At 42.6% G+C, this 24,893-nt stretch overlaps 2 protein-coding genes across 2 annotated transcripts in view; both read left to right on the top strand.

Moving 5' to 3' along the window:
• LOC143413219 (uncharacterized) overlaps positions 1-24,893 on the top strand; it is a 332,604-nt gene that overhangs the window by 145,807 nt on the left and 161,904 nt on the right. The gene's annotated exons all lie outside the window — the stretch shown is intronic.
• LOC112432151 (NACHT, LRR and PYD domains-containing protein 3-like) overlaps positions 1-24,893 on the top strand; it is a 199,134-nt gene that overhangs the window by 157,358 nt on the left and 16,883 nt on the right. The window contains exons 7-8 of the mRNA XM_076888780.1: positions 6,485-6,664; positions 17,299-17,478. Of these exons, the coding sequence (XP_076744895.1) occupies positions 6,485-6,664; positions 17,299-17,478 (360 nt within the window). The remainder of the gene's footprint in view (positions 1-6,484; positions 6,665-17,298; positions 17,479-24,893) is intronic.

Raw genomic sequence — 24,893 nt, 5'->3', positions numbered from 1 at the left:
CCAAGAGACGAAAAGCAATATAAGAGATAAATATTACCATTCTGTAGAATATTCTTATATTCCACTTTTACTTGTTCCCATGTTCTAGTGGGTCCTGTTGTGGCTCTAATGTGAAAGGGGATATAATATAACATATTATAATATAATATAATGCCATGTAATATTGGATAATATAGTGTAATATAATACATCTACCCTACCGCCTACTGGTGTTGGCCAGAGGGGCCGATGGCGCGATATGGCAGCCTGGCTTCTGTCAGTCTGCCCCAGGGCAGCTGTGGCTACAACCGTAGCTGCTTCCACCAGTGTGTGAATGTGGGAGTGAATGAATAGTGGCATTGTAAAGCGCTTTGGGTGCCTTGGAAAGCGCTATATAAACCCAATCCATTATTATTATTATTATTATTAAATTACCTACGAGTTTAATTTGTCAGCAACTTTCTGTCAGCCCTCTCTCCTTGCTTTTGCAGCCTTTGCAGTGTTCCCTTGCGTTTTAATTAAACTCTGAAACTCCTGAAATCCCTCACTCATGAGTTCTTGCTCTGCTGCCGGAAAATACCGAGCGCGCTCCTTCGACATTTTCGCCGACCAATCAGCGGGTTGCCGATCAATGTTTCTACTATCGATGCGTAGCCCCTTTTACGACACCCAGTGATGTCACATTACTGCGTCCAGCTGTACTAATCGTCAACAGTAGGTGTGTTCGGGGAACCGGATTAGCGAGCTCACGGTTAGCGCGATGATTTGGTCTTGGATGTGTCATTTGATCTTGGATGTAGTGAGCGACGTACGAAGAACGGGCCCCAGGTCTTCCCTGCTTGTCCTGATATACATAAACATGAGTATCCTTGCAGGTCAGATCTTATCAGTCACACCTGTTAGTGCAGCTCTCCTCTAGATTGTAGTGCTTGTTAAACTAGGATGATTTTAGGAGCCTGGATCGCAGATCTAAGGGAAGATATGGCTTGGAAAGACTAAACCAACCTATTAGAGGTGTTCGCACTAACATAGATAAATACTCAGATTTACACCTTTAGTGTCTCACAAAGGGTTGAAAAGTGAATGTGCACAGAGAGGTTGGTGGTGAGACGGGCACTTCCAGCACTGTAGATGTGATCCAGCTCAGTGTTCATGGAAATAATCCGGAGAGCAGGATTCCTTGATGAATGTCACATCTTCTTAAAGTTATAATCCACAGGGAAAACTGTGAAACTGTCGATCTGATATCTACTCAGCCAATCAGGTGTTTACATGCCCTTCACTGATCTCCAGCCGCACCTTATTATCAGTTTCTCTCTCTTTTACATCTGAATTATCTTCACTTCACATTTCAGTTGACACGCTAATGTAGATGATGGTGGTGGTGGGTCTGGGTGTGAACCACGACTGTTGCACCCTTCTTCAGAGCCATGATCAGATCTTCATGGATGAAAATCTATTTCATGCTTAGCTAACAGCGTTTGTGCATCCCCGTATGCATTGTCAAATTTGATTTTCCTCTGTCTTAGCCACATGGGAGATCGTTTAAAATGAGGTTTTGATGTAATGCTGGTTTTTTCTCCTACAGTTGGTGCGGAAAGTTTAACGGAGGGGTCTAAAAGAGAGTTTTGTTGGTCTATTAATGGAGGTCTTTGTTCGGTGCATGCTTGTTTTGTAGTTTCATCATCAGGGATTATTAAAGCTGCTGCTAGTTGTTTTTTCTTTTCCTCTTTTTTTATTTTATTTTCAGTTCTCCTTTCAGTTTCAGTTTTCCATGCTTGGAAAAACCTATACTCTTCCTTACCTTTTAATTTCTTTTTTGGGTCTTTTGTTAATGTAATCTCTTGTTTTAGGGCAGCTCCCAGCTGGGTAACAGCTGAGGGGCTGCATTTCCCTTCCCAGTTACAGCTTTTTGTTTTTCGTGGATTTCTCCACCTATTTGCACTTAGTTGTCCGGCGCCTGGACATGTCTTTTCTAGCCACTGCTCGTCAGCAGTGAGTTTAATGGGCTGATTCCCCATTTTCACAGAACTGCAAAGCTTTCTCTAGCACGCTCGACTCAGGAATGGTTTACTGATACGGCCTTCGACTTCACCCTAACGGTGAAGCGGTATCAGTTTTATGAGATGAAACTCAACCTTTTTCCTTTGTCACCAGTACATGGGCTCTTGCAGGATGCACAAAAATGGAAGTAGTTCAGCAATTTATTGTGCTGTAAAATCAACTTACTTCCAGACACACTGCTGCTAGTTGTTTTTTCTTTTCCTCTTTTTTTATTTTATTTTCAGTTCTCCTTTCAGCTTCAGTTTTCCATGGACATTTGCGCGCTTTTACAATTTGTCACAAAGTAATTTCAGCTACTTCTAAAACTGGTCAAAACACAGTTCCTTTTAGCGAACTTAGACCTAATTTGTCACGAGATAATTTCAGCTATGTCTAAAACTGGTTGAAACATAGGTCTTTTTGGCGAACTTAAACCTAATTTGTCACGTTACTTTAGACCTTTGCGGCCGTCTTTATATACCAAATAGTGTTTCTCACCCCCGATGTCCCACTGACGGTTCGGATCACTAGACTGAATCCCAGCGCCATGGACCTGGTCACAGGCCCAGACTCGAATTCACACTCTGGGACTCTCTCCTCGTCTAAGAGGGCTGTGCACAGACTTCGGTGCCGGCTCCCCACGGCGTCAGGAATCAGTGCTGGATCCTGGAACAGAGTCACAGATAACAGTTCTGATATATTCTGCTCCGGCTCGGAGGACCAAGTAAATGTTAAGGAAAATGTTCTAAAACACTTTTTCAGTAAAGACTCAGAGAAGAGAAACACACAGAACTCTTGCTAGCAAGGGCAGCCTCCAGACTGAGAGACTCCAGTGAGAAACTGCCCCGGTCTTTATTTTATACTTCAGTGATGTGTGTGTGTGTGTGTGTGTGTCCTGCTGATCAAAGGGTCATATAACATAAAAGCACAAAAGGCAAACATCCTGGTCAGGAAGAGGGTAGTCTCACCCTAGATAACACGGTGAGGAAGTCCAGCAGTTAAAGCACTTAGACTAGAACAGACGTAGCTACGTTAATCCTACCATAAAACAATAAAACAAGGTAGGACCTCTCCCATGCTCCCAGGATGTGGGGGTGAACCAAACCTGCTAAAAATCACAAATCCTGTCACTACACAATTGATTATATGCCTCTAAATATACATGGTTGAATATTTCCTAATACAAATAACTACATGCAGTATTCTACCATATGCAAACTTATATCACTAAAAGATTATACTGACTACTAAATACAATTTTCCATTGACAATCAGACAGTAAAGGCTTCCAAAGACTGCTCACCTCTCAGACTTACTTAAAGATGCTGGTGCTGTCCACAGATCAGCTGACCTGCTGGGTCTCCATGATCAGCTTTGTTTCTTGGAGATAAAGGCTGAAGCCTTTAGAGCTTCAGTTCTCCAGAGCAGCAGCAGGATGTCTGAGGTCCGCAGAAACACAAAAACACAGCAGCTAAAAATATTTGTTCAAAGAAAACGAGGTGGGAGCTGCTGATTCCTGAGCTTTGATACTGGATTAGCTTCAGTAGTTATTCCAATCACTGCTGTAGGAGCTACATTTAGTCACAGCTGACTGTCTTCTTTGAACAATCACAATGACTACTGTTCTAAAAAACAAGCACACAAAGAACCAATGAGAGTGTAGAACATTATAAAGAGCTCCTGTGATGGTGGCAAAGAAATGAGCAGCAGACGGCCGTCTACATGTTGTAGTGGTTTACAGTCACCAGGGGGCGCCGTCACGGCCACGCAGTCAGTGGGCTGCTGTGCTTGTGCTGTTGTTGGTGAAGCTGAAGTGAAAGCGAATGTTAAAACAATGAAAAGTGTCCACTGCAGCCTCCATCTGAGCTTGTCATGTTCTTCTTCTTTGTACATTATTGTACTTTATTGAGCCCCGTGGGGAAATTGCTCTCTGCATTTAACCCATTCACTCAGTGAAGCAGTGGGCAGCCATTGGGCGCCCGGGGAGCAGTGTGTAGGGACGGTACCTTGCTCAGGGGTACCTCAGGGTAGCTGTTAAGGGGAATCGAACCCCCGACCTTCCGATCATGGGGCAACCACTCTACCTACTGAGCTATCCCTGCCCCCATCCTTCGTGTTTGTGCTGAACACTGCTGTCGCTCTCTTCCCTGTTCCCGCCCACTTTCTAACCAATCAGCATTGGAGCGTGCACAGCGTCGTCCAGTAATGTGTAAAAAAGAAACAAGGCCACAAAAACAAAATGTCCATCAAAAGCACAGGAGCACAGGGAACAGTTCACAACTCCTCAGGGGGCCGACCCGGAGGGTGACGGTCCAGAAATCCATAGTCTACTTGATCAGGGGGCCGGCCCGGAGGCTGACGGCACAGGAGTCCATGGTCGAACAGTTCTGGGGGCCGTCCGTGCAGACAACAACGGCAGCGACATGGAAACGGTTCAGGGGGCCGACCGTGCGGACGGCAACGGCGTAGAAACATTTCAGGGGGCCAACCGTGCGGATGGCAACGGCGTAGAAACAGTTCAGGGGGCCGACCGTGTGGACGGCAACGGCGTAGAAACAGTTCAGGGGGCCGACCGTGCGGACGGCAACGGCATAGAAACAGTTCAGGGGGCCGACCGTGCGGACGGCAACGGCGTAGAAACAGTTCAGGGGGCCGACCTCGACGGCGGTGACGTCCAGCTGGTGGCCTGGAGAGTGGCCGATGATTCCGAGGTGCAGAACGAGGCTTGGGCGGCGGCATAACAGCCGTAGGACCAGGCGACGCTGAAGCAGAGGCTGGACCAGGCGTAGCAGAGGCAGAGGCTGGACCAGGCGTAGAGCAGAGGCAGAGGCTGGACCAGGCGTAGAGCAGAGGCAGAGGCTGGACCAGGCGTAGAGCAGAGGCAGAGGCTGGACCAGGCGTAGAGCAGAGGCAGAGGCTGGACCAGGCGTAGCAGAGGCAGAGGCTGGACCAGGCGTAGCAGAGGCAGAGTCTGATGAAGACTCGGACGAGGCTGGGCCAGGCGTAGCAGAAGCAGAGGCTGGACCAGGCGTAGCAGAAGCAGACTCTGATGAAGACTCGGACGAGGCTGGACCAGGCGTAGCAGAAGCAGACTCTGATGAAGACTCGGACGAGGCTGGAACTGTCACGAGCGAGAATGCGGTGGACTCAAGAGCAGACTCAATTTGCTTAGAACTGTGTATAATTTATTGAAAAGAACAAAACGTGAACGGAACTGGGTTTAACAGAAACATATGCAGAAACTAAAGGAAATCCGTGGGCGGAGAAACCGGCGTAGAGCACGGGGAGACTTCTAATGGGAACTTCTGTAAACACAGGGGAGAGATGTTACTGAATGGGGAAAAAAACGAGTAAGGGACAAAGGTACGGAGTGCCAGTGAATGGTCTTGGGCTTACTTGGAGACCCTAGTTATTAGACGGGGAAAAGGCTGCCATGGGTGTATTCCAGAGAGGGTCAAGAGGTGGAGAATACAGACTGAAGGGCAGGCTGAGGAGAAGTGGAGTATATAATCCTCGGGTTCCGAGCTGATGGGAGAACAGGATGAAGACCAAAACAGCACTACTGGTGAGTGCGATGGGTGGAGAATCTGAAGAATACAGGAAACAAAAACATATTAACCCAAGGTCCAGACATACGGAGTCAGAGCTCAGAGGAGGCCGAGTTTACCACAGATGGTAGCAGGACGAACTGGCGAGGAGTGGCAGGCCGTGCTGGCTTAAAAACCCTCTAGGTGGAGCCCCGGAGATTGACAACAGGTGATGAGCTGGCCAACTCCACTCCCAGGGACAAATGACAGGAAACTGGACCACGCCTAACCAGACACTCCCACAGCACATGACAGGAACAGGCGTAGCAGAAGCAGACTCTGATGAAGACTCGGACGAGGCTGGACCAGGCGTAGCAGAAGCAGACTCTGATGAAGACTCGGACGAGGCTGGACCAGGCGTAGCAGAAGCAGAGGCTGGACCAGCCGATGACGAGGTGGCCACAGGTGGCGGCTGAACGGGCTCGTCGGGCCCTCCAGCAGAGACGGGAGGCTGAACGGGCCCCTCGGACCCCCCAGCGGAGACGGGAGGCTGAACGGGCCCCTCGGACCCCCAGCGGAGACGGGAGGCTGAACGGGCCCCTCGGACCCTCCAGCGGAGACAGGAGGCTGAACGGGCCCCTCGGGCCCTCCAGCTGACGAGGCATGAGGCTGGACGGGCTCCTCGGGCCTTTTTTTTATTTCACACGGCAAAACTTGACAACTTTATGATAAATGTACGACTTCAATGTGAAAAATTCATTTTTTTTCTCTTGTTTGTTTGAAGCTGCTTCCTGTTGGCTTCAGCTGTTTGGAGTTTCCATTTTCTAAACTTCTACATTCTGAACCTTCTTCAGCTCTGAACAGATGATGAAACACTGAATGATTTCAAGCTCACACTTTGTCTAATAAACTTACATCTTTCATTCTTCATACAGATTGTTTGGCTGTGGTTTGTCAGAGATCAGCTGTGATTATCTGGCAGCAGCGCTGAAGTCCAACCCCTCGTATCCCAGAGTGCTGGTCCTGAGTGTAGACTGCAACAACCTGCAGGATTCAGGAGTGAAGAAGCTGTGTGTTCTTCTGGAGAATCCACGATGTCGATTTGAAACTCTGAGGTCAGTCACATGTTTTAGTTGTGCTGAGATGAATATGATGTGAAAGTTGTGCTGACACTGTGGATCAGTAGGCCCACACACCTCTATACAGGAAGTCTGGTTCTACTCTTTGTAGAACTTCTGATCCCTGATCCTCTGAGTCTGACTCAGTAGATAATGCAGAGTTCTGAGCTGATGTGGGTGAGAGGACTCAGGCAGCCTGACAGAGTTGATGTCCAGGTCTTCCCTGCTTGTCCTGATACACATAAACATGAGTATCCTTGCAGGTCAGATCTCATCAGTCACACCTGTTAGTGCAGCTCTCCTCTAGATTGTAGTGGATGTAAAACTAGGATGATTTTAGGAGCCTGGACCGCAGATCTAAGGGAAGATATGACTTGGAAAGACTAAACCAACCTATTAGAGGTGTTCGCACTAACATAGATTAATACTCAGATTTACACCTTTAGTGTCTCACAAAGGGTTGAAAAGTGAATGTGCACAGAGAGGTTGGTGGTGAGACGGGCACTTCCAGCACTGTAGATGTGTTCCAGCTCAGTGTTCATGGAAATAATCTGGAGAGCAGGATTCCTTGATGAATGTTACATCTTCTTAAAGTTATAATCAACAGGGAAAACTGAAACTGTCGATCTGATATCTAGTCAACCAATCAGGTGTTTACATGCCCTTCACTGATCTCCAGCCCCACCTTATTATCAGTTTCAAATCAAATCAAGTCAAATCAAATCACTTTTATTGTCACATCACATGTGCAGGCACACTGGCACAGCACATGCGAGTGAAATTCTTGTGTGCGAGCCCCACAAGCAACAGAGATGTGCAAACACAACAACACAAACGAGCAAAATACAAGAATGGCTAATCTGAAACTAATAAATATATGTACAATATATAATAGTGTATGCATTTCTGGATGTGTATACTAAATATTTTCCTACGTGTGTGTGTGTGTGTGTGTGTGTGTATATACACATTTTTACAAATTAAATAGTAAAAAAATAATAATAAATATATAAAATATACAGAGTTGAATATGTGCAAAACAAGTGGCATTTATATACAGTGTGGAGTGCATAATGTTGAAGTTCCAGTAGTGAAGCTGAGGTGACTATGAAGTGTTCAGCAGTCTGATGGCCTGATGGAAAAAGCTGTCTCTCAGTCTGCTGGTACGGGACCGGATGCTGCAGAACCTCCTTCCTGATGGAAGCAGTCTGAACAGTTTATGGCTGGGGTGACTGGAGTCCTTGATGATCCTCCCCGCTTTCCTCAGGCACCGCTTCCTGTAGATGTCTTGGAGGGAGGGAAGCTCACCTCCAATTATCCGTTCAGAGCACCGCACTACTCGCTGGAGAGCTTTGCAGTTGTAGGCGGTGCTGTTGCCATACCAGGTGGTGATGCATCCAGTGAGGATGCTCTCAATGGCACAGTGATAGAAGGTCCTGAGGATGCGGGGGCTCATGCCGAATCTTTTCAGTCTCCTGAAAAAGAAGAGGCGCTGCTGCGCCTTCTTCACTGTTTTGTTTATGTGTACTGACCACGTAAGATCCTCAGCCAGATGTACACCAAGGAACCGGAAGCTGCTCACTCTCTCCACAGCAGCGCCGTTGATGGTGATGGGGGTGTGTACTTCTCTGCACCTCCGGAAGTCCACTATCAACTCCTTTGTCTTTGCGACGTTGAGGGTGAGATGGTTGTCTTGACACCAGTGGGTCAGGGCGCTGACCTCTTCCCTGTAAGCCGTCTCATCACCGTTGGTGATAAGACCCACCACTGTAGTGTCGTCCGCAAACTTCACAATGATGTTGGAGTTGCTAGTGGCTGTGCAGTCGTAGGTGTAGAGTGAGTATAGGAGAGGGCTCAGTACACACCCCTGTGGAGCACCAGTGTTCAGTGTGATGGGGGATGAGGTGATGCTGCCCAGTCTGACCACCTGGCGTCTGTCAGACAGGAAGCTAAGGATCCAGCTGCAGAGGGAGCTGCTCAGTCCTAGATCCTGCAGTTTCCTGTCCAGCTTCGAGGGAACGATGGTATTGAATGCTGAGCTGTAATCTACAAACAGCATTCTCACATACGTGTCTCTCTTCTCCAGGTGTGACAGGGCAGTATGTAGTGTCAGGGCTATGGCATCATCAGTGGACCTGTTGTGGCGGTATGCGAACTGTAGAGGGTCCAGTGAGTCGGGTAGTGCAGAGCAGATGAAGTCCCTGACCAGCTTCTCGAAGCATTTGCTCACGATGGGGGTCGGGCTACAGGTCGCCAGTCGTTCAATGAGGAGATGGTGGAGGATTTGGGTACAGGGACGATGGTGGCCATTTTGAAGCAGGCTGGGACTACAGACAGAGAGAGGGAAAGGTTGAAGATGTGTGTGAACACTCCAGCCAGCTGAGCCGCGCATGACTTGAGGACGCGGCCGGGAATCCCGTCCGGACCAGTAGCTTTGCGCGCGTTCACCTTCCTGAAGCACTTCCGCACATCCTCCTCAGACACAGTGTGCGCACTGACGTCATCCGCGGTGCGCACACTGTCCGGTCTCATGGTGTTTAGTCCCTGCCACATACTCCGAGGGTTGTCAAACTGTTGCTCCACCCTGTCCCTGTACTCACGTTTGGCTGCTTTGATCGTCTTCCGGAGTTGGTAATGTGCGTGTTTGTAGTCCGATGTGTTCGCGGAGGCAAAGGCGGTGTTCCGTGCCGCCAGTGCCGCGCGAACATCTCCGTTAATCCAGGGTTTTTGATTTGGGAAGGATTTAACTGTTCTGGATGGGACGACATCTTCCACGCATTTCCTGATAAATCCACAAACTGAGTCTGTGTACTCATCAATGTCTCTAGCGGCCACGTGAAACATTTCCCAGTCCGCGTGATCAAAACAGTCCCGCAGCGCAGACTCCGATTGGTCCGTCCAACAGTGCACCGCCCTCCGGGTTGGAGCTTCCTGTTTCAGCTTCTGCCTGTAGGCGGGCAGGAGCAGGATGGAGCAGTGATCTGATTGGCCGAATGGGGCGCGGGGGAGGGCTTTGTACGCATCCCGGAAAGAGGTGTAACAGTGGTCGAGTAGCCGGTTTCCACGTGTGTTAAAAAGGATGTGTTGATGGAGTTTTGGTGAGACTTTCTTCAGGTTTCCCTTATTAAAGTCTCCGGCTGTGATAAACGCTGCCTCTGGGTGTGCGGTTTCCTCACTGCTGATCGCGCTGTACAGTTCCCTGAGTGCACGGTCAGTGTCAGCTTGTGGGGGAATGTAAACAGCCGTAATAATCACTGCTGTAAATTCCCTCGGTAGCCAGAATGGCCGGCACTTAATCATCAGGTACTCCAGGTCCGGTGAGCAGAAGGATTTGACCGGGTGCACGTTCGCATAATCACACCAGCTGTTGTTGATCATGAAACATACACCACCGCCTCTGCTTTTCCCAGTAAGATCCTGTGACCTGTCCGCGCGGTGCACAGAGAACCACGGCAGTTGTATTGCGGAGTCCGGTACCTTGTCCGATAGCCAGGTTTCTGTGAGGCAGATTTCTCTCTCTTTTACATCTGAATTATCTTCACTTCACATTTCAGTCAGTTCAGATTTCATTAGTACGTTCACTTTAGCATAATCCATTTTAATCCAAACACCTTTCTCTTTAAACTCTGTTTGTCAGTCACAGTATATCCAGTACAATCCTCTTTTTCACTGCGTCACACACATTCAGAGATCGGAGTGTCCTGTGTGTGCTCTCATTCACTCACACTCACTCTCATATGGCTGAAGTCTGTTTGTACACAGGCTGTCAGCTGGCCTGAGTTAGGCCTGTCTCTAAAATCATTATTTTATTACTTTTATTCTGATTCATCAAAGCCAAACTCAAACATATTTATATTTACTGATTATGTTCTCATCAATAATTAACAGTCAGTACATTCAGATATGAATCATAATTCAGTGTTCAACATATTATCACAGATGGACTGCACGGGAGAGCTTCTTTATGAAGAAACTGTGAAAGTTTGTCCAACAGTGGGAAACATTTCAGAGAACATCTCAGAGAATATCTGTGAAGCAGAAACTAAACATAATAATAGAAGAAAAGCCAAATAATGATCCAAATCCTGTTCTGAGACTATCAGTGTAAAGGCTTCCAAAGACTGCTCACCTCTCAGACTTACTTAAAGATGCTGGTGCTGTCCACAGATCAGCTGACCTGCTGGGTCTCCATGATCAGCTTTGTTTCTTGGAGATAAAGGCTGAAGCCTTTAGAGCTTCAGTTCTCCAGAGCAGCAGGATGTCTGAGGTCCGCAGAAACACAAAAACACAGCAGCTAAAAATAGTTGTTCAAAGAAAACGAGGTGGGAGCTGCTGATTCCTGAGCTTTGATACTGGATTAGCTTCAGTAGTTATTCCAATCACTGCTGTAGGAGCTACATTTAGTCACAGCTGACTGTCTTCTTTGAACAATCACAATGACTACTGTTCTAAAAAACAAGCACACAAAGAACCAATGAGAGTGTAGAACATGATAAAGAGCTCCTGTGATGGTGGCAAAGAAATGAGGAGCAGATGGCCGTCTACATGTTGTAGTGGTTTACAGTCACCAGGGGGCGCTGTCACAGCCACGCAGTCAGTGGGCTGCTGTGCTTGTGCTGTTGTTGGTGAAGCTGAAGTGAAAGCGAATGTTAAAACAATGAAAAGTGTCCACTGCAGCCTCCATCTGAGCTTGTCATGTTCTTCTTCTTTGATCCTTCGTGTTTGTGCTGAACACTGCTGTCACTCTCTTCCCTGTTCCCGCCCACTTTCTAACCAATCAGCATTGGAGCGTGCACAGCGTCATCCACACTGAGCTTTGTTGTGAGCGCATGGACTCGTCTGCAGAACATTTGTATGGGCTCAAAATGTGGTCATAAATATTTTGTACTTGTTAATCAGGATTTGTATGTGTAAAAAGAATTTTTGTGTGCGTGAAAAAAATTTGTGTGTGTAAAAAAGATTTGTGTGTGTGTAAAAAAAGATTTGTGTGTGTGGACTTAGCCAAAAAAACCCTGCAAGTTACAAGTACGAATTTTGACCCTATTTTTCTTCCTTTCATCTGATTAGTCAATGTCATGTCAATCACAAATGTAACTATCCAATCAGAGAACAGATGGGTTTGGCTGTCGGAGGGGCACTTTTTTGACCTGACGTTCCCGTCACAAGTGTCTTCTAAGTGAAGCTACCAGGTTCAGGTCCAGCTCTGTTTATCTGGAGCTGCAGTAAATGATCCGTCCTCACAAAGCAACACAGACACCAGATATGCAAACACAGCATCATACAACATAACCAAGAGATCCAAAGAATTATCTCTGCATTTCTGTGGCTGATGCTGCTCGAACGAAGCTGGTTGAAACCTTGTTGTTCTGCACTTTGGGACTTGAAGAGGAAACTGAACCTCTGTGCAGAGGGTTCAACTCTAAGGATTCCTGTTCAGTTTTTTTTTTTTTATTTCACACGTATCGAGAAAACATCTTATTTTACTGTCACTATATATCATTCATAAAGCACCGTCATTATTTCATCGTTACTTCATTAGTCTGTATTACTTATCTTCAGTTTATCATGTATCATTTATCGTTTATTTCAGAGCACGTAGGATAAAACCCATTCTAGATGTAATACTCTATCATGTGGCGAAAGCACCAGCAGAAGCTGAACCTCCAGGCAGCCCAAGTCAGATAAGGACATTTAACTTTCTTTGGCCTAAACCCACAATTACACAGAGTACACACATTTAAGTCCACACTACACGCGCCTACATAGTCATGTAGGACACACACACACACTTATGGAGAACTGTGAGGGCGTCTCAGGACATGCTCCCTGTTTGACATACACACACAATAGACACGAATAGATATACACACCACACACACTGTTTTCTCTGAGTGCTGGACTGAGTGGAAACATCTGGAGGCCATATAAGGGGAACTTCCTGAGTTCTGAGAACTGACTGATAATTGTCATGTGACTTGACGTCATCATTGCAATAAAAACCTTGTGAAGAGATTGTTTGGGGGAGATCAGCTCTTAAAGGCTTGTGATGCTCATCTTCCCCATATGTACATATGTATAATAAAAATCACTATTTTGACATCTACTGAGGACCATGCAGTCGTTTGTCTCCTCCTCAAAAACTTGAACCTTGACAATTTGGTGCCGAAACCCGGTTTGAGGAGGAAACTAATGGAGCTTGGCTGAGGGTCTAGTGGTGTCAGACGGACAGCCGGGAGGTCCACTGAGTGATGGGCCCCGAAATAGGAGGTAAGCACCCCCTGTTCATTGATATCCAAAGGTGCTGAATTGGAAATTAAGATAAATTAAATGTTCACTCAGTGGAGCTTCTGTTCTGTCCGTGGTGATTTTGGGGTAATTAGTGTTAAAAGCAGGGAATATTGCCCTGACTAAGTGTATTGCTGGTTATTTTGGGAGTGAACTTTTGAGTTAAGAGGTTATGTGTTTAAGTCAATACGGTTTAAAGGGTTTAAAGTAAAGTTGACTGGGTGCCAGCCAGATCAACGGTAGCTGAGGGTATTTGGTTTGATTGATCAGCAGAAACGCGGTTTCGGGCATCAGGTAATTAATAGCTGAGGGTGGAGACCTCACTTTGATGCTTATAATACCTTGAGTAAATTTAATTAGGACGGGGGCGCGGCCCCTAGGAATGCAGTTGTATTCAGCGTTTTGGCAAACGCCACATACCTACGGACGCGTAGTTATGTTTAAGCCCGGAGTTAGCCTTCCGGCGGGGACTTGGGACGCCCGCTAAACAGGCTAGGCAATCTATGAGTGATGGCCTTATACTGCATTGTTTGATTGACAGGGTCGGGGACCCGGCTGTGACTATAACGTCGGGGACTTGTGAACTTTAAGTAAAGCCAAAAGCGTGATCTGGGATATTTCACGCGGCTGGTGGAGGTCCTGGTTTTGCCTGACGTGGAACAGTTATAAATTAATTAGGGCTTAGGAATCTGACCGCTCTCGGGAGGGCGTTCCCGAAGCGTGTATTGATCAGAAAGGGCGCGGCCCTGGGCTGAAAGATGCTTTTAAATTAGTGAAAAAGTTTAGGAACACCAGCAGAGAAATAGAGAAGATAAGCTGTTCTGGCATATGGTGTTTTCATACGTTTATACGGGCCCGTGTATGTAAATAGAATGTAAATTACCTGTGTGTAAATAAGTGTAAATTAGCTGTATAAACTGTCTTTTGAATTTCTCCTGTGTGGTTGCAGTGTTCTGAGTGTTGAAAAAAGGAAAGCGTCTCTCACTCTGTCTCAAGCAGCTGCAGAGAGGGGGGCTTGGTGAACCCCGCAGTCTGTGTGTGAGGAGAGACAGAGACAGAGAGGAGGGGGGGCGCATGTGCCCATTGAGTATTAAAGGAAGATAGGGGAAACTGTTTTTCTCTATTTGTTTAACTGTTCAACTGTTCAACCGGTACAGGGGTTCTGTTGAGGTGATAAGGAACCGTTGAACAACTGCTCTTGGTATACGGTGTCTTTTGTCATGTGATACAGGCCGGACTATATAAATAAAGTGTGAATCGGCTGTGTAAAGCGCTTACATTGATCATAACTGCGTGTGTTTGTGAAAATGATTTAATGCAATGAGTGTGTGACGATTGAGTAAACAGTGTGTGTGGTTTTATATATATATATTTTTTTTAAAAGAGAAGAGTAGAGAAACTGCGCTCTGTGTCGGAGAAAAAAGGTGGGGGCTGTGTGTGTGTGTGACAGGAAGTGTGCATGCCCATAGAAGGAAAGAGATGAGGTAAACTCTGGGCAGATAGAGAAGATAGAAGATAGAGAAGAAAAAAAAGGAAAAGTGTGTCTCTCTCTCTCTGTCTCAAGCAGCTGCAAGGAGGGGGGCTTGTAACCCCGCGTTGAGTGTGTGTATGAGGAGAGAAGGAGAGAGAGGGGGGCAGCGTATGTGTCCATTTAATATTGAAGAAAGTGCAAAGCTGTTTTTTCTCTGTTTCTTTAAGGTTGAATGGGCATGAAGTGAATGGAGGTTTTAAGAAAAGAAATGAAAATGATATTAATGCTATGTTTTAGTGTGTTAATACAGGTTACAGATGAATAAAGGTGGACTTCTCTCAACCTGGAATTTTGAGTACGGCGCCAAAACCAGTAGAGTAGTATAATTGGGAGAAAACAGGCCAGATTTTGGGCTTAAAATTTTACAGCTTGACCTGGCACTTGTCCCTGTTCTGAGAAGAAGCTCAAAGGACAATTAATCCCCTGATGAAGACCAATAGAACATCGTGACAACTTGAGAAGAATTTACAAGCAGCCAAAAGACAGTGCAACTGAACCGTTAACACTGAAACCAAAACTGACGGGACCAGCAGCATGTAAGGAACTACGAGATGGAGTTATATTGTGAGTTACAGGCTGGGCAGTTGAACAGTGGGAAAGCACTGGACACTGATTGTCAGATTTGCCATGCTTGGAGTAATCTTGAAAGAGACAACTGAAAGCATCAACAGAGAAGAAGAAACCACGTGATGAAAAATGCACGGTGGACTGCAGGCTGGTAAGAACAGTGTGACATGACACTGAATGTGATATTTTGCCAGGCTGGGACTTAATCCAGAAGGAAGATACTGAAGAGAAACGGAGAAGAAACGACTGTGTTTGTTGGTGAATTCAGGACAACAAAAGGACACTGAGAGAAGAGGACAGGACCAGTGAGAGGTGAAGCCGGACGAGTTTGACTGCAAGAATACAGGGTATAATTGGATTGAAACGAAAGCCTGAACTCATGATGGTGTTTAGAGATGTCCACCAGAAAACTAAAGAGGTAAACAAAAGAAGGTAAAATGAAGAGGGAAAATAACTGACAATTACATGAATGAATGGAAAACACACATACACAAAGTGTTATATGTGAAACTATTTCTGGAAAAAATTAGAAGTGAGATAGTTTTGAATTAAGAAATCAGTGAAACGATGCATGAATTAATCCTGATTATAACATATAGAGGCAATGAAGAAAGCAGCTTACACTCACTGAACATTAACAAAATACATAGGAACAGCAATGAAGACCTGCTTACACTTATACACATGACATAAGCTGGGATTTCTGACCAGAGAGAGGGAACCTGGTAGTTTAAGTGCTCATGAGAGTAATAAAATGTCTCAGTTGTGTTTCTTCAGGGGCGAAACAGACCTGGATCAATTCTCCACGTGCAGCAGTCGGAAGAAACCTATAGGTTAACTTGACTGGATATGTTAAGGCAAGTTTCTGGTTGAATTGTTCACAGCGCCATGTCTCCATAAACCTGACAAGTGGGCCCTAATTTCTGGCTGAGGACAAGGAATGCTGTTAATAAGGTGGAAACTTAAAATTTGGGTTAGCAAATTTGGGAAAGAAAACTGACGGCTTAAGTGGAGAAAATGTGCAGGAGTCTGACACACTGCAAAAACAACATATGCAAATTCACATACACAAACAGAAAATGCATTGACCTTACAAGGACAAGCTCATAAAGATTAATGCATAGACATTGATTAAACCTGGCTAAGAACACAAACATATGCAATGAAGAACAGCTTGCTGTTTGTATGAGTGATAGAATGGTGTGAATGTTTAATAAAATATTTGAGTATGTTGAATCTAGGTAAAAAGTTAAATTAACCCACATACACATGCAATGAAGAAACAGCTTACATACGTGTGCACGTACAAGCAAAGTTAAAGTAGCGACACTTAACATACACCGGTTTTAAAAGGATATAGTTTATCCACTACTGACAAATAAACTCTCTGGGTTGCAAGACCACAACATAACTTCGAAAGAAAAGTCACTGGTCTGACCATCCAGTGAGGACACGACAAATTTAGTGGTTAAAAGAGTCAAATTGGGACATGTTTTGTTGATTGCTTAATACAAATGATTACTGAATGACAGAAAATTCCTTTTTAGGTTTTTAAACATGATCTTAAGAAACACGTACCTGTGTTGTCCTGCCAACTTGGGGGGTTATGAGTTGATCATATGGTAAGAAAAAACAAAACAAAAGGGGGGGAGAGGAGGCCCCGTTGTTTCTCCCCTCTCTGAATAACATAGCCAACGCAACATCATTTTCCTGTTCGCCTGTTTTTGTTTTGTTTTTGCTTTTTCCTTTATGTTTGATTACTGGCTGCTTTGACGGCCCTGAAAGCCGAAGCTGACCTGAACTCCTCCTCTATGTTAAAGTGCATAAAGGGGGTGATTGTTGTGTGCAAATTGTGTGGTTTTAACGAGACTTTCGGTGTATTGAGGAGGTGAAATTATGTGAGTTGACCTGGGAGTGTCAGGATTGCTGTGCCAATATTGGTGTGTTTAAGATTGTTGAGGTTGTGGTGATAGGCTGATTTTGACAGCTAGGGTGGAATTGTTTTTGTTTTTTGACACACGGCAAAACTTGACAACTTTATGAGAAATGTACGACTTCAATGTGAAAAATTCATTTTTTTCTCTTGTTTGTTTGAAGCTGCTTCCTGTTGGCTTCAGCTGTTTGGAGTTTCCATTTTCTAAACTTCTACATTCTGAACCTTCTTCAGCTCTGAACAGATGATGAAACACTGAATGATTTCAAGCTCACACTTTGTCTAATAAACGTACATCTTTCATTCTTCATACAGATTGTTTGGCTGTGGTTTGTCAGAGATCAGCTGTGATTATCTGGCAGCAGCGCTGAAGTCCAACCCCTCGTATCCCAGAGTGCTGGACCTGAGTGTAGACTGCAACAACCTGCAGGATTCAGGAGTGAAGCAGCTGTGTGTTCTTCTGGAGAATTCACGATGTCGATTTGAAACTCTGAGGTCAGTCACATGTTTTAGTTGTGCTGAGATGAATATGATGTGAAAGTTGTGCTGACACTGTGGATCAGTAGGCCCACACACCTCTATACAGGAAGTCTGGTTCTACTCTTTGTAGAACTTCTGATCCCTGATCCTCTGAGTCTGACTCAGTAGATAATGCAGAGTTCTGAGCTGATGTGGGTGAGAGGACTCAGGCAGCCTGACAGAGTTGATGTCCAGGTCTTCCCTGCTTGTCCTGATACACATAAACATGAGTATCCTTGCAGGTCAGATCTCATCAGTCACACCTGTTAGTGCAGCTCTCCTCTAGATTGTAGTGGATGTAAAACTAGGATGATTTTAGGAGCCTGGACCGCAGATCTAAGGGAAGATATGACTTGGAAAGACTAAACCAACCTATTAGAGGTGTTTGCACTAACATAGATAAATACTCAGATTTACACCTTTAGTGTCTCACAAAGGGTTGAAAAGTGAATGTGCACAGAGAGGTTGGTGGTGAGACGGGCACTTCCAGCACTGTAGATGTGTTCCAGCTCAGTGTTCATGGAAATAATCCGGAGAGCAGGATTCCTTGATGAATGTCACATCTTCTTAAAGTTATAATCCACAGGGAAAACTGTGAAACTGTCGATCTGATATCTACTCAACCAATCAGGTGTTTACATGCCCTTCACTGATCTCCAGCCCCACCTTATTATCAGTTTCTCTCTCTTTTACATCTGAATTATCTTCACTTCACATTTCAGTCAGTTCAGATTTCATTAGCACGTTCACTTTAGCATAATCCATTTTAATCCAAACACCTTTCTCTTTAAACTCTGTTTGTCAGTCACAGTATATCCAGTACAATCCTCTTTTTCACTGCCTCACACACATTCAGAGATCAGAGTGTCCTGTGTGTGCTCTCATTCACTCACACTCACTCTCATATGGCTGAAGTCTGTTTGTACACAGGCTAATCTGGGACTCTCCACCATTTGACCCTAGAAATAAAGAAGCTTCTTGGATGAGAGGTGAAAGGCGAAACGTCTTCAAAAAACTTAAAGAAGTCCAGATGCCTTTTTTTCTAAGCTCTTTAGATAACTGCGAACCCTCACAAACGCCTCATCAGTGGGACTCTCAGAGCTACCAGCCCTTTGCTACAATCACAAAGCTCTTCATTGAAATCAATGATATCAAAGCTGGAATCAAGCTATAGCCATATACACTGGTAAAGACTTCTTATTTCGAAATAATATACTGAAGTGGCAATGCAGAAATTGAAAATAGGCGGACGTGCTACCTATGCTATTAGTAGAATGGACATTGGCCTGCTGGCTAAGGAAGGCCCTGTCTCACATAGAGGTGAGAGAGGCCCCCCTCGAAGCCCCCTCTTTTATTGGGGCTTACTTAGGATCATATCGGGGACCCCACAGTTGGAAGTCTTTTTTTTTTTCTTTTTTTTTTCTTTGACCAAATAAAGCTTATTTCTGTAGCTGTTGTTTTATACAGCGTTAATGTTAATATTAATGTTTGCTTATGTATGTTTAGGGAGTGGTCTGATGGTACATGTCGTTGTTACATTAATAATATTCAAATAGTAAGGGTATGCTTAAAGATAAGGTAAAAATCTTATCATATAATGTAAATGGCCTGTCGAATCCAATTAAACGTAATAAAATTTTAACTAAAATGAAGAAAGAACAAGTACAAATAGTGTATCTACAGGAAATCCATCTAGACTGTAAGGAGCATGAAAAACTGAAAAGAATGGGTTATACAACAGTTTTCTCCTCTTCCTATAAAACTGGACGAAGGAGAGGAGTGGCTATCCTGTTATCAAGCCAATTACTCTTTGAAAAAATATCCGAGATAAGTGATAAAGAGGGACGTTATATTTTGGTAAGGGGAAACATTGAGGGGAACCCAGTCACGTTGTTAAATATATATGCACCCCCTGGAAGCGATATTTCTTTCTTTAAGAAAATTATAGATGTGATGGTAACAGAGACAGTAGGTTTCCTAATTTGCGGAGGAGATTTAAATATACATCTACAACCAAAGCTAGATATTTCCAATAGAAAAGCACAGAATACTAAAACATTAATTAAGACTATAAATACATTGATGAAGGAGGTGGGACTAATTGATATATGGAGAGACTTGCATCCCTACCAAAGGGATTATACTTATTTTTCCTCACCGCACTCGTTATACACAAGAATAGATTATTTCATAACTTTTGGGAAAAATAAAGATAAAATAAACACTTGTGCAATTGGAGCAATAGAGTTAAGCGATCATGCACCAGTATACCTGTCTGTTGATTTAAACGTGCAACCAAAACTCAATAATTGGAAATTAAATTCAAGCTTACTGAATGATCCTCACTTTAAAGGACAAATTAAGAAAGAGATTCACTTCTATATGGAAACTAATGACAATGGTGAGGTGTCTCCTCCTATACTGTGGGATGCCTTAAAAGCTGTCCTGAGAGGGAAAATTATAGCAATATCCTCTTATAAGAAAAAGATGAGAAATAAGAAATTAGAAGAGCTACAAAATAAGAATTAGAGAAAAGGCATGAAAGAAAAACATCTCAGGATATATTGGAGGGAATTAGGAAAACAAGAAATGAAATAAATGATTTGACCACATATGAAATTAAAAAACAAAAGAATGTTTCTTAAACAAAGGTATTATGAGGGAGGATCAAAAGCAAAGAATGTATTAGCCTGGAAACTAAAAAAGAAAATAGCAGATAATACAGTTCACAAAATTAAACATTGTGAGATTATTCTGTTATCATATGTTACCTTATATATGTAATCAAAGTAGTTGAATTATGATACTGCTGTAGATCATATTATACCCATTAATATAGAGTGTGTGATCAGTATGTAGTTTTAATTTGCATTATACTTCTGACTTAAAAGAGTGTGAAAATCATTAGATCTATTGGATTGACCTGTATTACTCGACACTGTTGAATGTGTTACACTGTTTCTTGACATTTCATACTGCTGAATCATGAAGAGAATGTTGTGTGCAGAGGACCTTGTGCCGATAATAGAAGAGACAGACCACATTCCATACCCCCACCTTACAGAGAGCAGAAAGACAGGGAGCCGAGGTCATAACTTAGGCGCCGTAAGAGAGAAAGAATGTGAATGTTTAGGCTTTTACGACTAGGTGGGGGTCGCCAGATGCTATAAGAGGCTGAGTAACCCGTCACCATTTTGAGACATGCTGTGACCCTCTGCAGGCAGCTCTCCCGTCCGGACGTTCTTATGCTCTTAAGTGTTGAATTGTATGGAAATAAATGATTGTTGATTGAGCATTTATACACCGAGTATTGTCCTTCCTTCAGCCCAAAGATTAAAAGAATTGGGAGATTTTCAACAGCATCCAGTGACAAAACTAATAAAAAAATAAACCAATAGAAGTTCAGAGTGCATTTGAAACATTTTATAAGACTCTGTATGCTAATAACACAGAGAGTAGTATAGTTGAAATTAACAGTTTTTTAGATTCTCTTGATTTACCAGTACTGAATGAAGAACAGAATAAAACGTTGATTGAAGATATAACAGAAAAGGAATTAAGAATAGCAATAAGTAAAGTTAAAATAAATAAATCTCCAGGATCAGATGGATATACGGCAGAATGGTACAAGGAGCTAAAAGAAGAATTAATACCAGTGATGCGTCTAACAATGAATTGGATCCTAAAGAAGGCTCAAGTACCTTCTAGCTGGAAAGAAGCAATTATCTCTGCCATCCCAAAAGAAAACAAGGATAAATTAGAATGTGCGTCATATAGACCAATATCTGTTCTTAACCCTTTACAGCCGATCGGAGCGGGCACGCTCTGTTTTGCGTAACTATTTTTAAATCCTGGTAGCTCTGCAACCACGTAAGCTAGCGCAATAATTTTTTTTGCATATGAAACTGGAGGAGTTGTACTTACATCTTATGCCATCAGCTTGTCCTAAGTCACAGTTTCCTTCCACATATAGCTTTGCAAAAACTGCATAAAAATCACTTGCAGCAACAAAAACATGATATTCCAGAAACACGCTTCGCCGATCCGATCAGCTGTTCATAACACTTCCTACGTCCATCAGCGCGAACTATCACATGACCGCATGACCTGCCTGAAACCGGAAGTGACGTAATTTTGCGGAAATGTAGTTTTTTTTTACCATCGTGGCCTCATGAGCTTATACTTGTGTTTTTAAAAGTTATGTTTGACTTCATGACTTTCTGTGTCGTTTCTGGGATGCTTAGGACTCATATTGCACTGCTGGAAATAGTTTATTTTGATGCATATGCTGTTATTTTGCAAATTTGCACTATAATTATTTCCGTTTTTCCTGCAGTATATAAAAATTGGTGTATTTCAAAAATAAAAATATGAAGACACTTAAAATAAATTTCCTGTGGTGGGAAACTAGTTTGTGCAACTTTTTTGTATTTACAGTTTTGAGGGATAAGCCTCTTAAATTTCTCTAACAAGAAATATATGTTAAAAAAACAAAAACAATTTTCAATTTTTTTGTAGTTTATTGCACTTTTTTGCAATTTATGTAATTACTATGCACCTAATGCAGACATATTATTAAAGTTTGGGCTATAATGGTTGTATTGATGTATAGCAACTTGAAATGCTCCCAAAAATGGCTCCACAGCATGTAAAAATATAATATAAGCTCTGGCGGACTTGGTTCTATGGTAGGTCTTAAAGGGTTAATACAGATTACAAGCTGTTTACATCTATCATGGCTCGACGATTAGAAAAGTTCTTACCTAATCTAATTCATAATGATCAAACAGGTTTTATTCGAGAGCGCCAAATACAAGATAATGTACAACGGACATTACAAATTATTAATCATATTCAAAAGAATAAATAGAAGCAATGGTAATCAGTATCGATGCAGAAAAATCATTCGATTCAGTTAATTGGAACTTTCTTTACCGAGTCTTGCATACATTTGGCTTTCACGAAAATATAATTAAGACAATACAGGCACTTTATGATAACCCTATGGCAAGGATTAAAATTAATGGCTACCTATCAAATAGTATTAAGCTGCAAAGAGGAACAAGGCAGGGCTGTGCGTGCTCACCATTATTATTTGCGTTATATCTGGAACCATTGGCTCAATATATAAGTAAGACAAAATAAAGAAGTAGAAGGTATTAATATCCATGAAAAGGAGCATAAATTATCCTGCTATGCAGATGATATTTTAATATTTTTGGGTCAACCATCAAACTCTTTACCTAAATTAATGCAATCATTTGAATACTTTGGTCGACCATCTGGATATAGGGTTAATATGAGTAAAACACAATTGCTTAAGTACAACTATATTCCATCAGAAGAAATTAAAAATAAGTATCAATTAGCATGGCAAACAGAGTACTTTAAATATCTAGGAGTCATAATACCTAAGGATCTTACAGAACTATTAGAACGAAATTATTTACCAATACAGAAAAAAATTAAGGAAGATATAGCGAGATGGAATCTAATTCCATATTTAAGTTTATATTCGAGAATAGACTCAATTAAAATTAATATTCTTCCTAAATTATTATATTTATTTAAAACATTACCAATAGAAATTAACCAGAAACAGTTTAATAAATGGGATAAAATTTTGTCAAGATACATATGGCAAGGAAAAAGGCCCCGAATTAGATTTAAAACCCTACAACTTAACAAAGGAAAAGGGGGTGGGGCTTACCTTCTCTTAGGGAATATTATTGGGCAGCACAATTAAGGCCTATGATATGCTGATGTAATCCTTCATATGACGCTCAATGGAAAGTTATTGAGGAGAGTCTGACCTCCATCCCCATATAAGCTATTATAGCAGACAGAAGCTTGCAAAATTTAATAAAAACTATTGAAAATCCATGGATCAAGTTGACTTTTAAAATTTGGGAAACAGTAATAAAAGAATATAAACTAGAAGAGGATATAGCAGTTCTTAAGTGGTGTGCATATGACACACATTTTGCTCCAAATAAATTGGACACCAGATTCAAAGATTGGACATATAAAGGATTAACAGCTTTATGTATGGTAATGGAGGAAGGCAGACTAATTAGTTTTTGCTTTTGCATTAGATTTTGACTTTGTTAACTACTAGAAGACTAGAGGAAAAATTAGTTACATTAATGGAAACAAAAACACACTCCCTATATTTATTTATTTATTTATTTTTCCTTTGTCTTTTTCCTTATGTATTTTATATTTATGTTGTTTGTTGTTTCCTATTTTGCTTCTTTTTCTTTTCTTCTTCTTCTTTCATTCTTATTGTATGGATATTTTAGTTGTTTAAATATAGAAAAAAAGAAAAATATATATGTACTGAAAGATAGCTGAAGTTGATGGTATTGTATAGTGATTCTAAAATGTCAATAAAAAAAAAAGCTGGAATCCAATGAGTCCAAGTCTTCTGCTGATTCAGCATCACATTCATCTTTGCTCCTTGTTCTGCATCCCCACCATGGACTTCATTCCTTTCCAAGCCAGCCTTGAGTGTCCTTTATTCAGCTCATCCTCTGCTTTACTTTTACACCTGATTTTAGCTGCTTTTCTTCTCTCCCTCATAACAAGACAGCTTCTTCTGCCTGAGAACATGTTGGAGTGATTTACTAATCCAGGGCTGATTTTTGGGGAAAATAGTTCCCATTTCCAAAGTAATCCCCATTTTTCCCAGAATGAAATGTAAGTAGAAATAAATGATCTAAGTGAGAACATGAGCCTTTAAAAAGGCTCTTCTGAGGCTGCTGCCAGTGGTCAAAGCCTCCAACAAAGCTCTGTAAGTAAATATGTGATCATAGCTTTAGCTTTTAAATGTTTATTCTAGTTAACACAGATCAGGTGGAACAACTTGTGGAGCAGGGAAATTATTTTACTGCTATTGTTAAATAATAATCATCATCATTGCATTAATAATATAATCTGTAGTTTATATTGCATTCAGAGGTTTAAACAGTGTGTCTTTCAGAAAGACTAAGTTGCAGGCTGACAGGAAGTTGCAGAGAGTTTGCAGAAGTGAAAGCAGAAAGTTATTCTGAGGAGCAGGCTAGACGAGGCTATTTTAATTGCTAGGTTATTTAAAAGATTCTGTTATACTTTTATATTCTTTTATTAAGCTTTTAGTAGAGGTTCTTGATTAAAACATTTATTTAACAGATGATATATCCATAGTTTCAGTTCGATTATTACATATACGAGAGTGGTTTCTGTCTCTCTGTCTGGTTAGAGGTCAGGAGCTAGTCGCCGAGGTGAAACAGGGTGCAATTGTGTTTAGCACACAGACACAGACACACACACACTCAGTTAGAGAGAATCATTTATGGGGGAAAGTTTAATTATGTTTTGCTGGGGTTGCAAAGAGCAGTTTGTCGCAGAAC

The sequence above is a fragment of the Maylandia zebra genome, linkage group LG2 (genome assembly GCF_041146795.1).
Source record: "Maylandia zebra isolate NMK-2024a linkage group LG2, Mzebra_GT3a, whole genome shotgun sequence".
NCBI lineage: Eukaryota > Metazoa > Chordata > Actinopteri > Cichliformes > Cichlidae > Maylandia > Maylandia zebra.
This window is presented reverse-complemented; position numbering and strand designations above follow the sequence as displayed.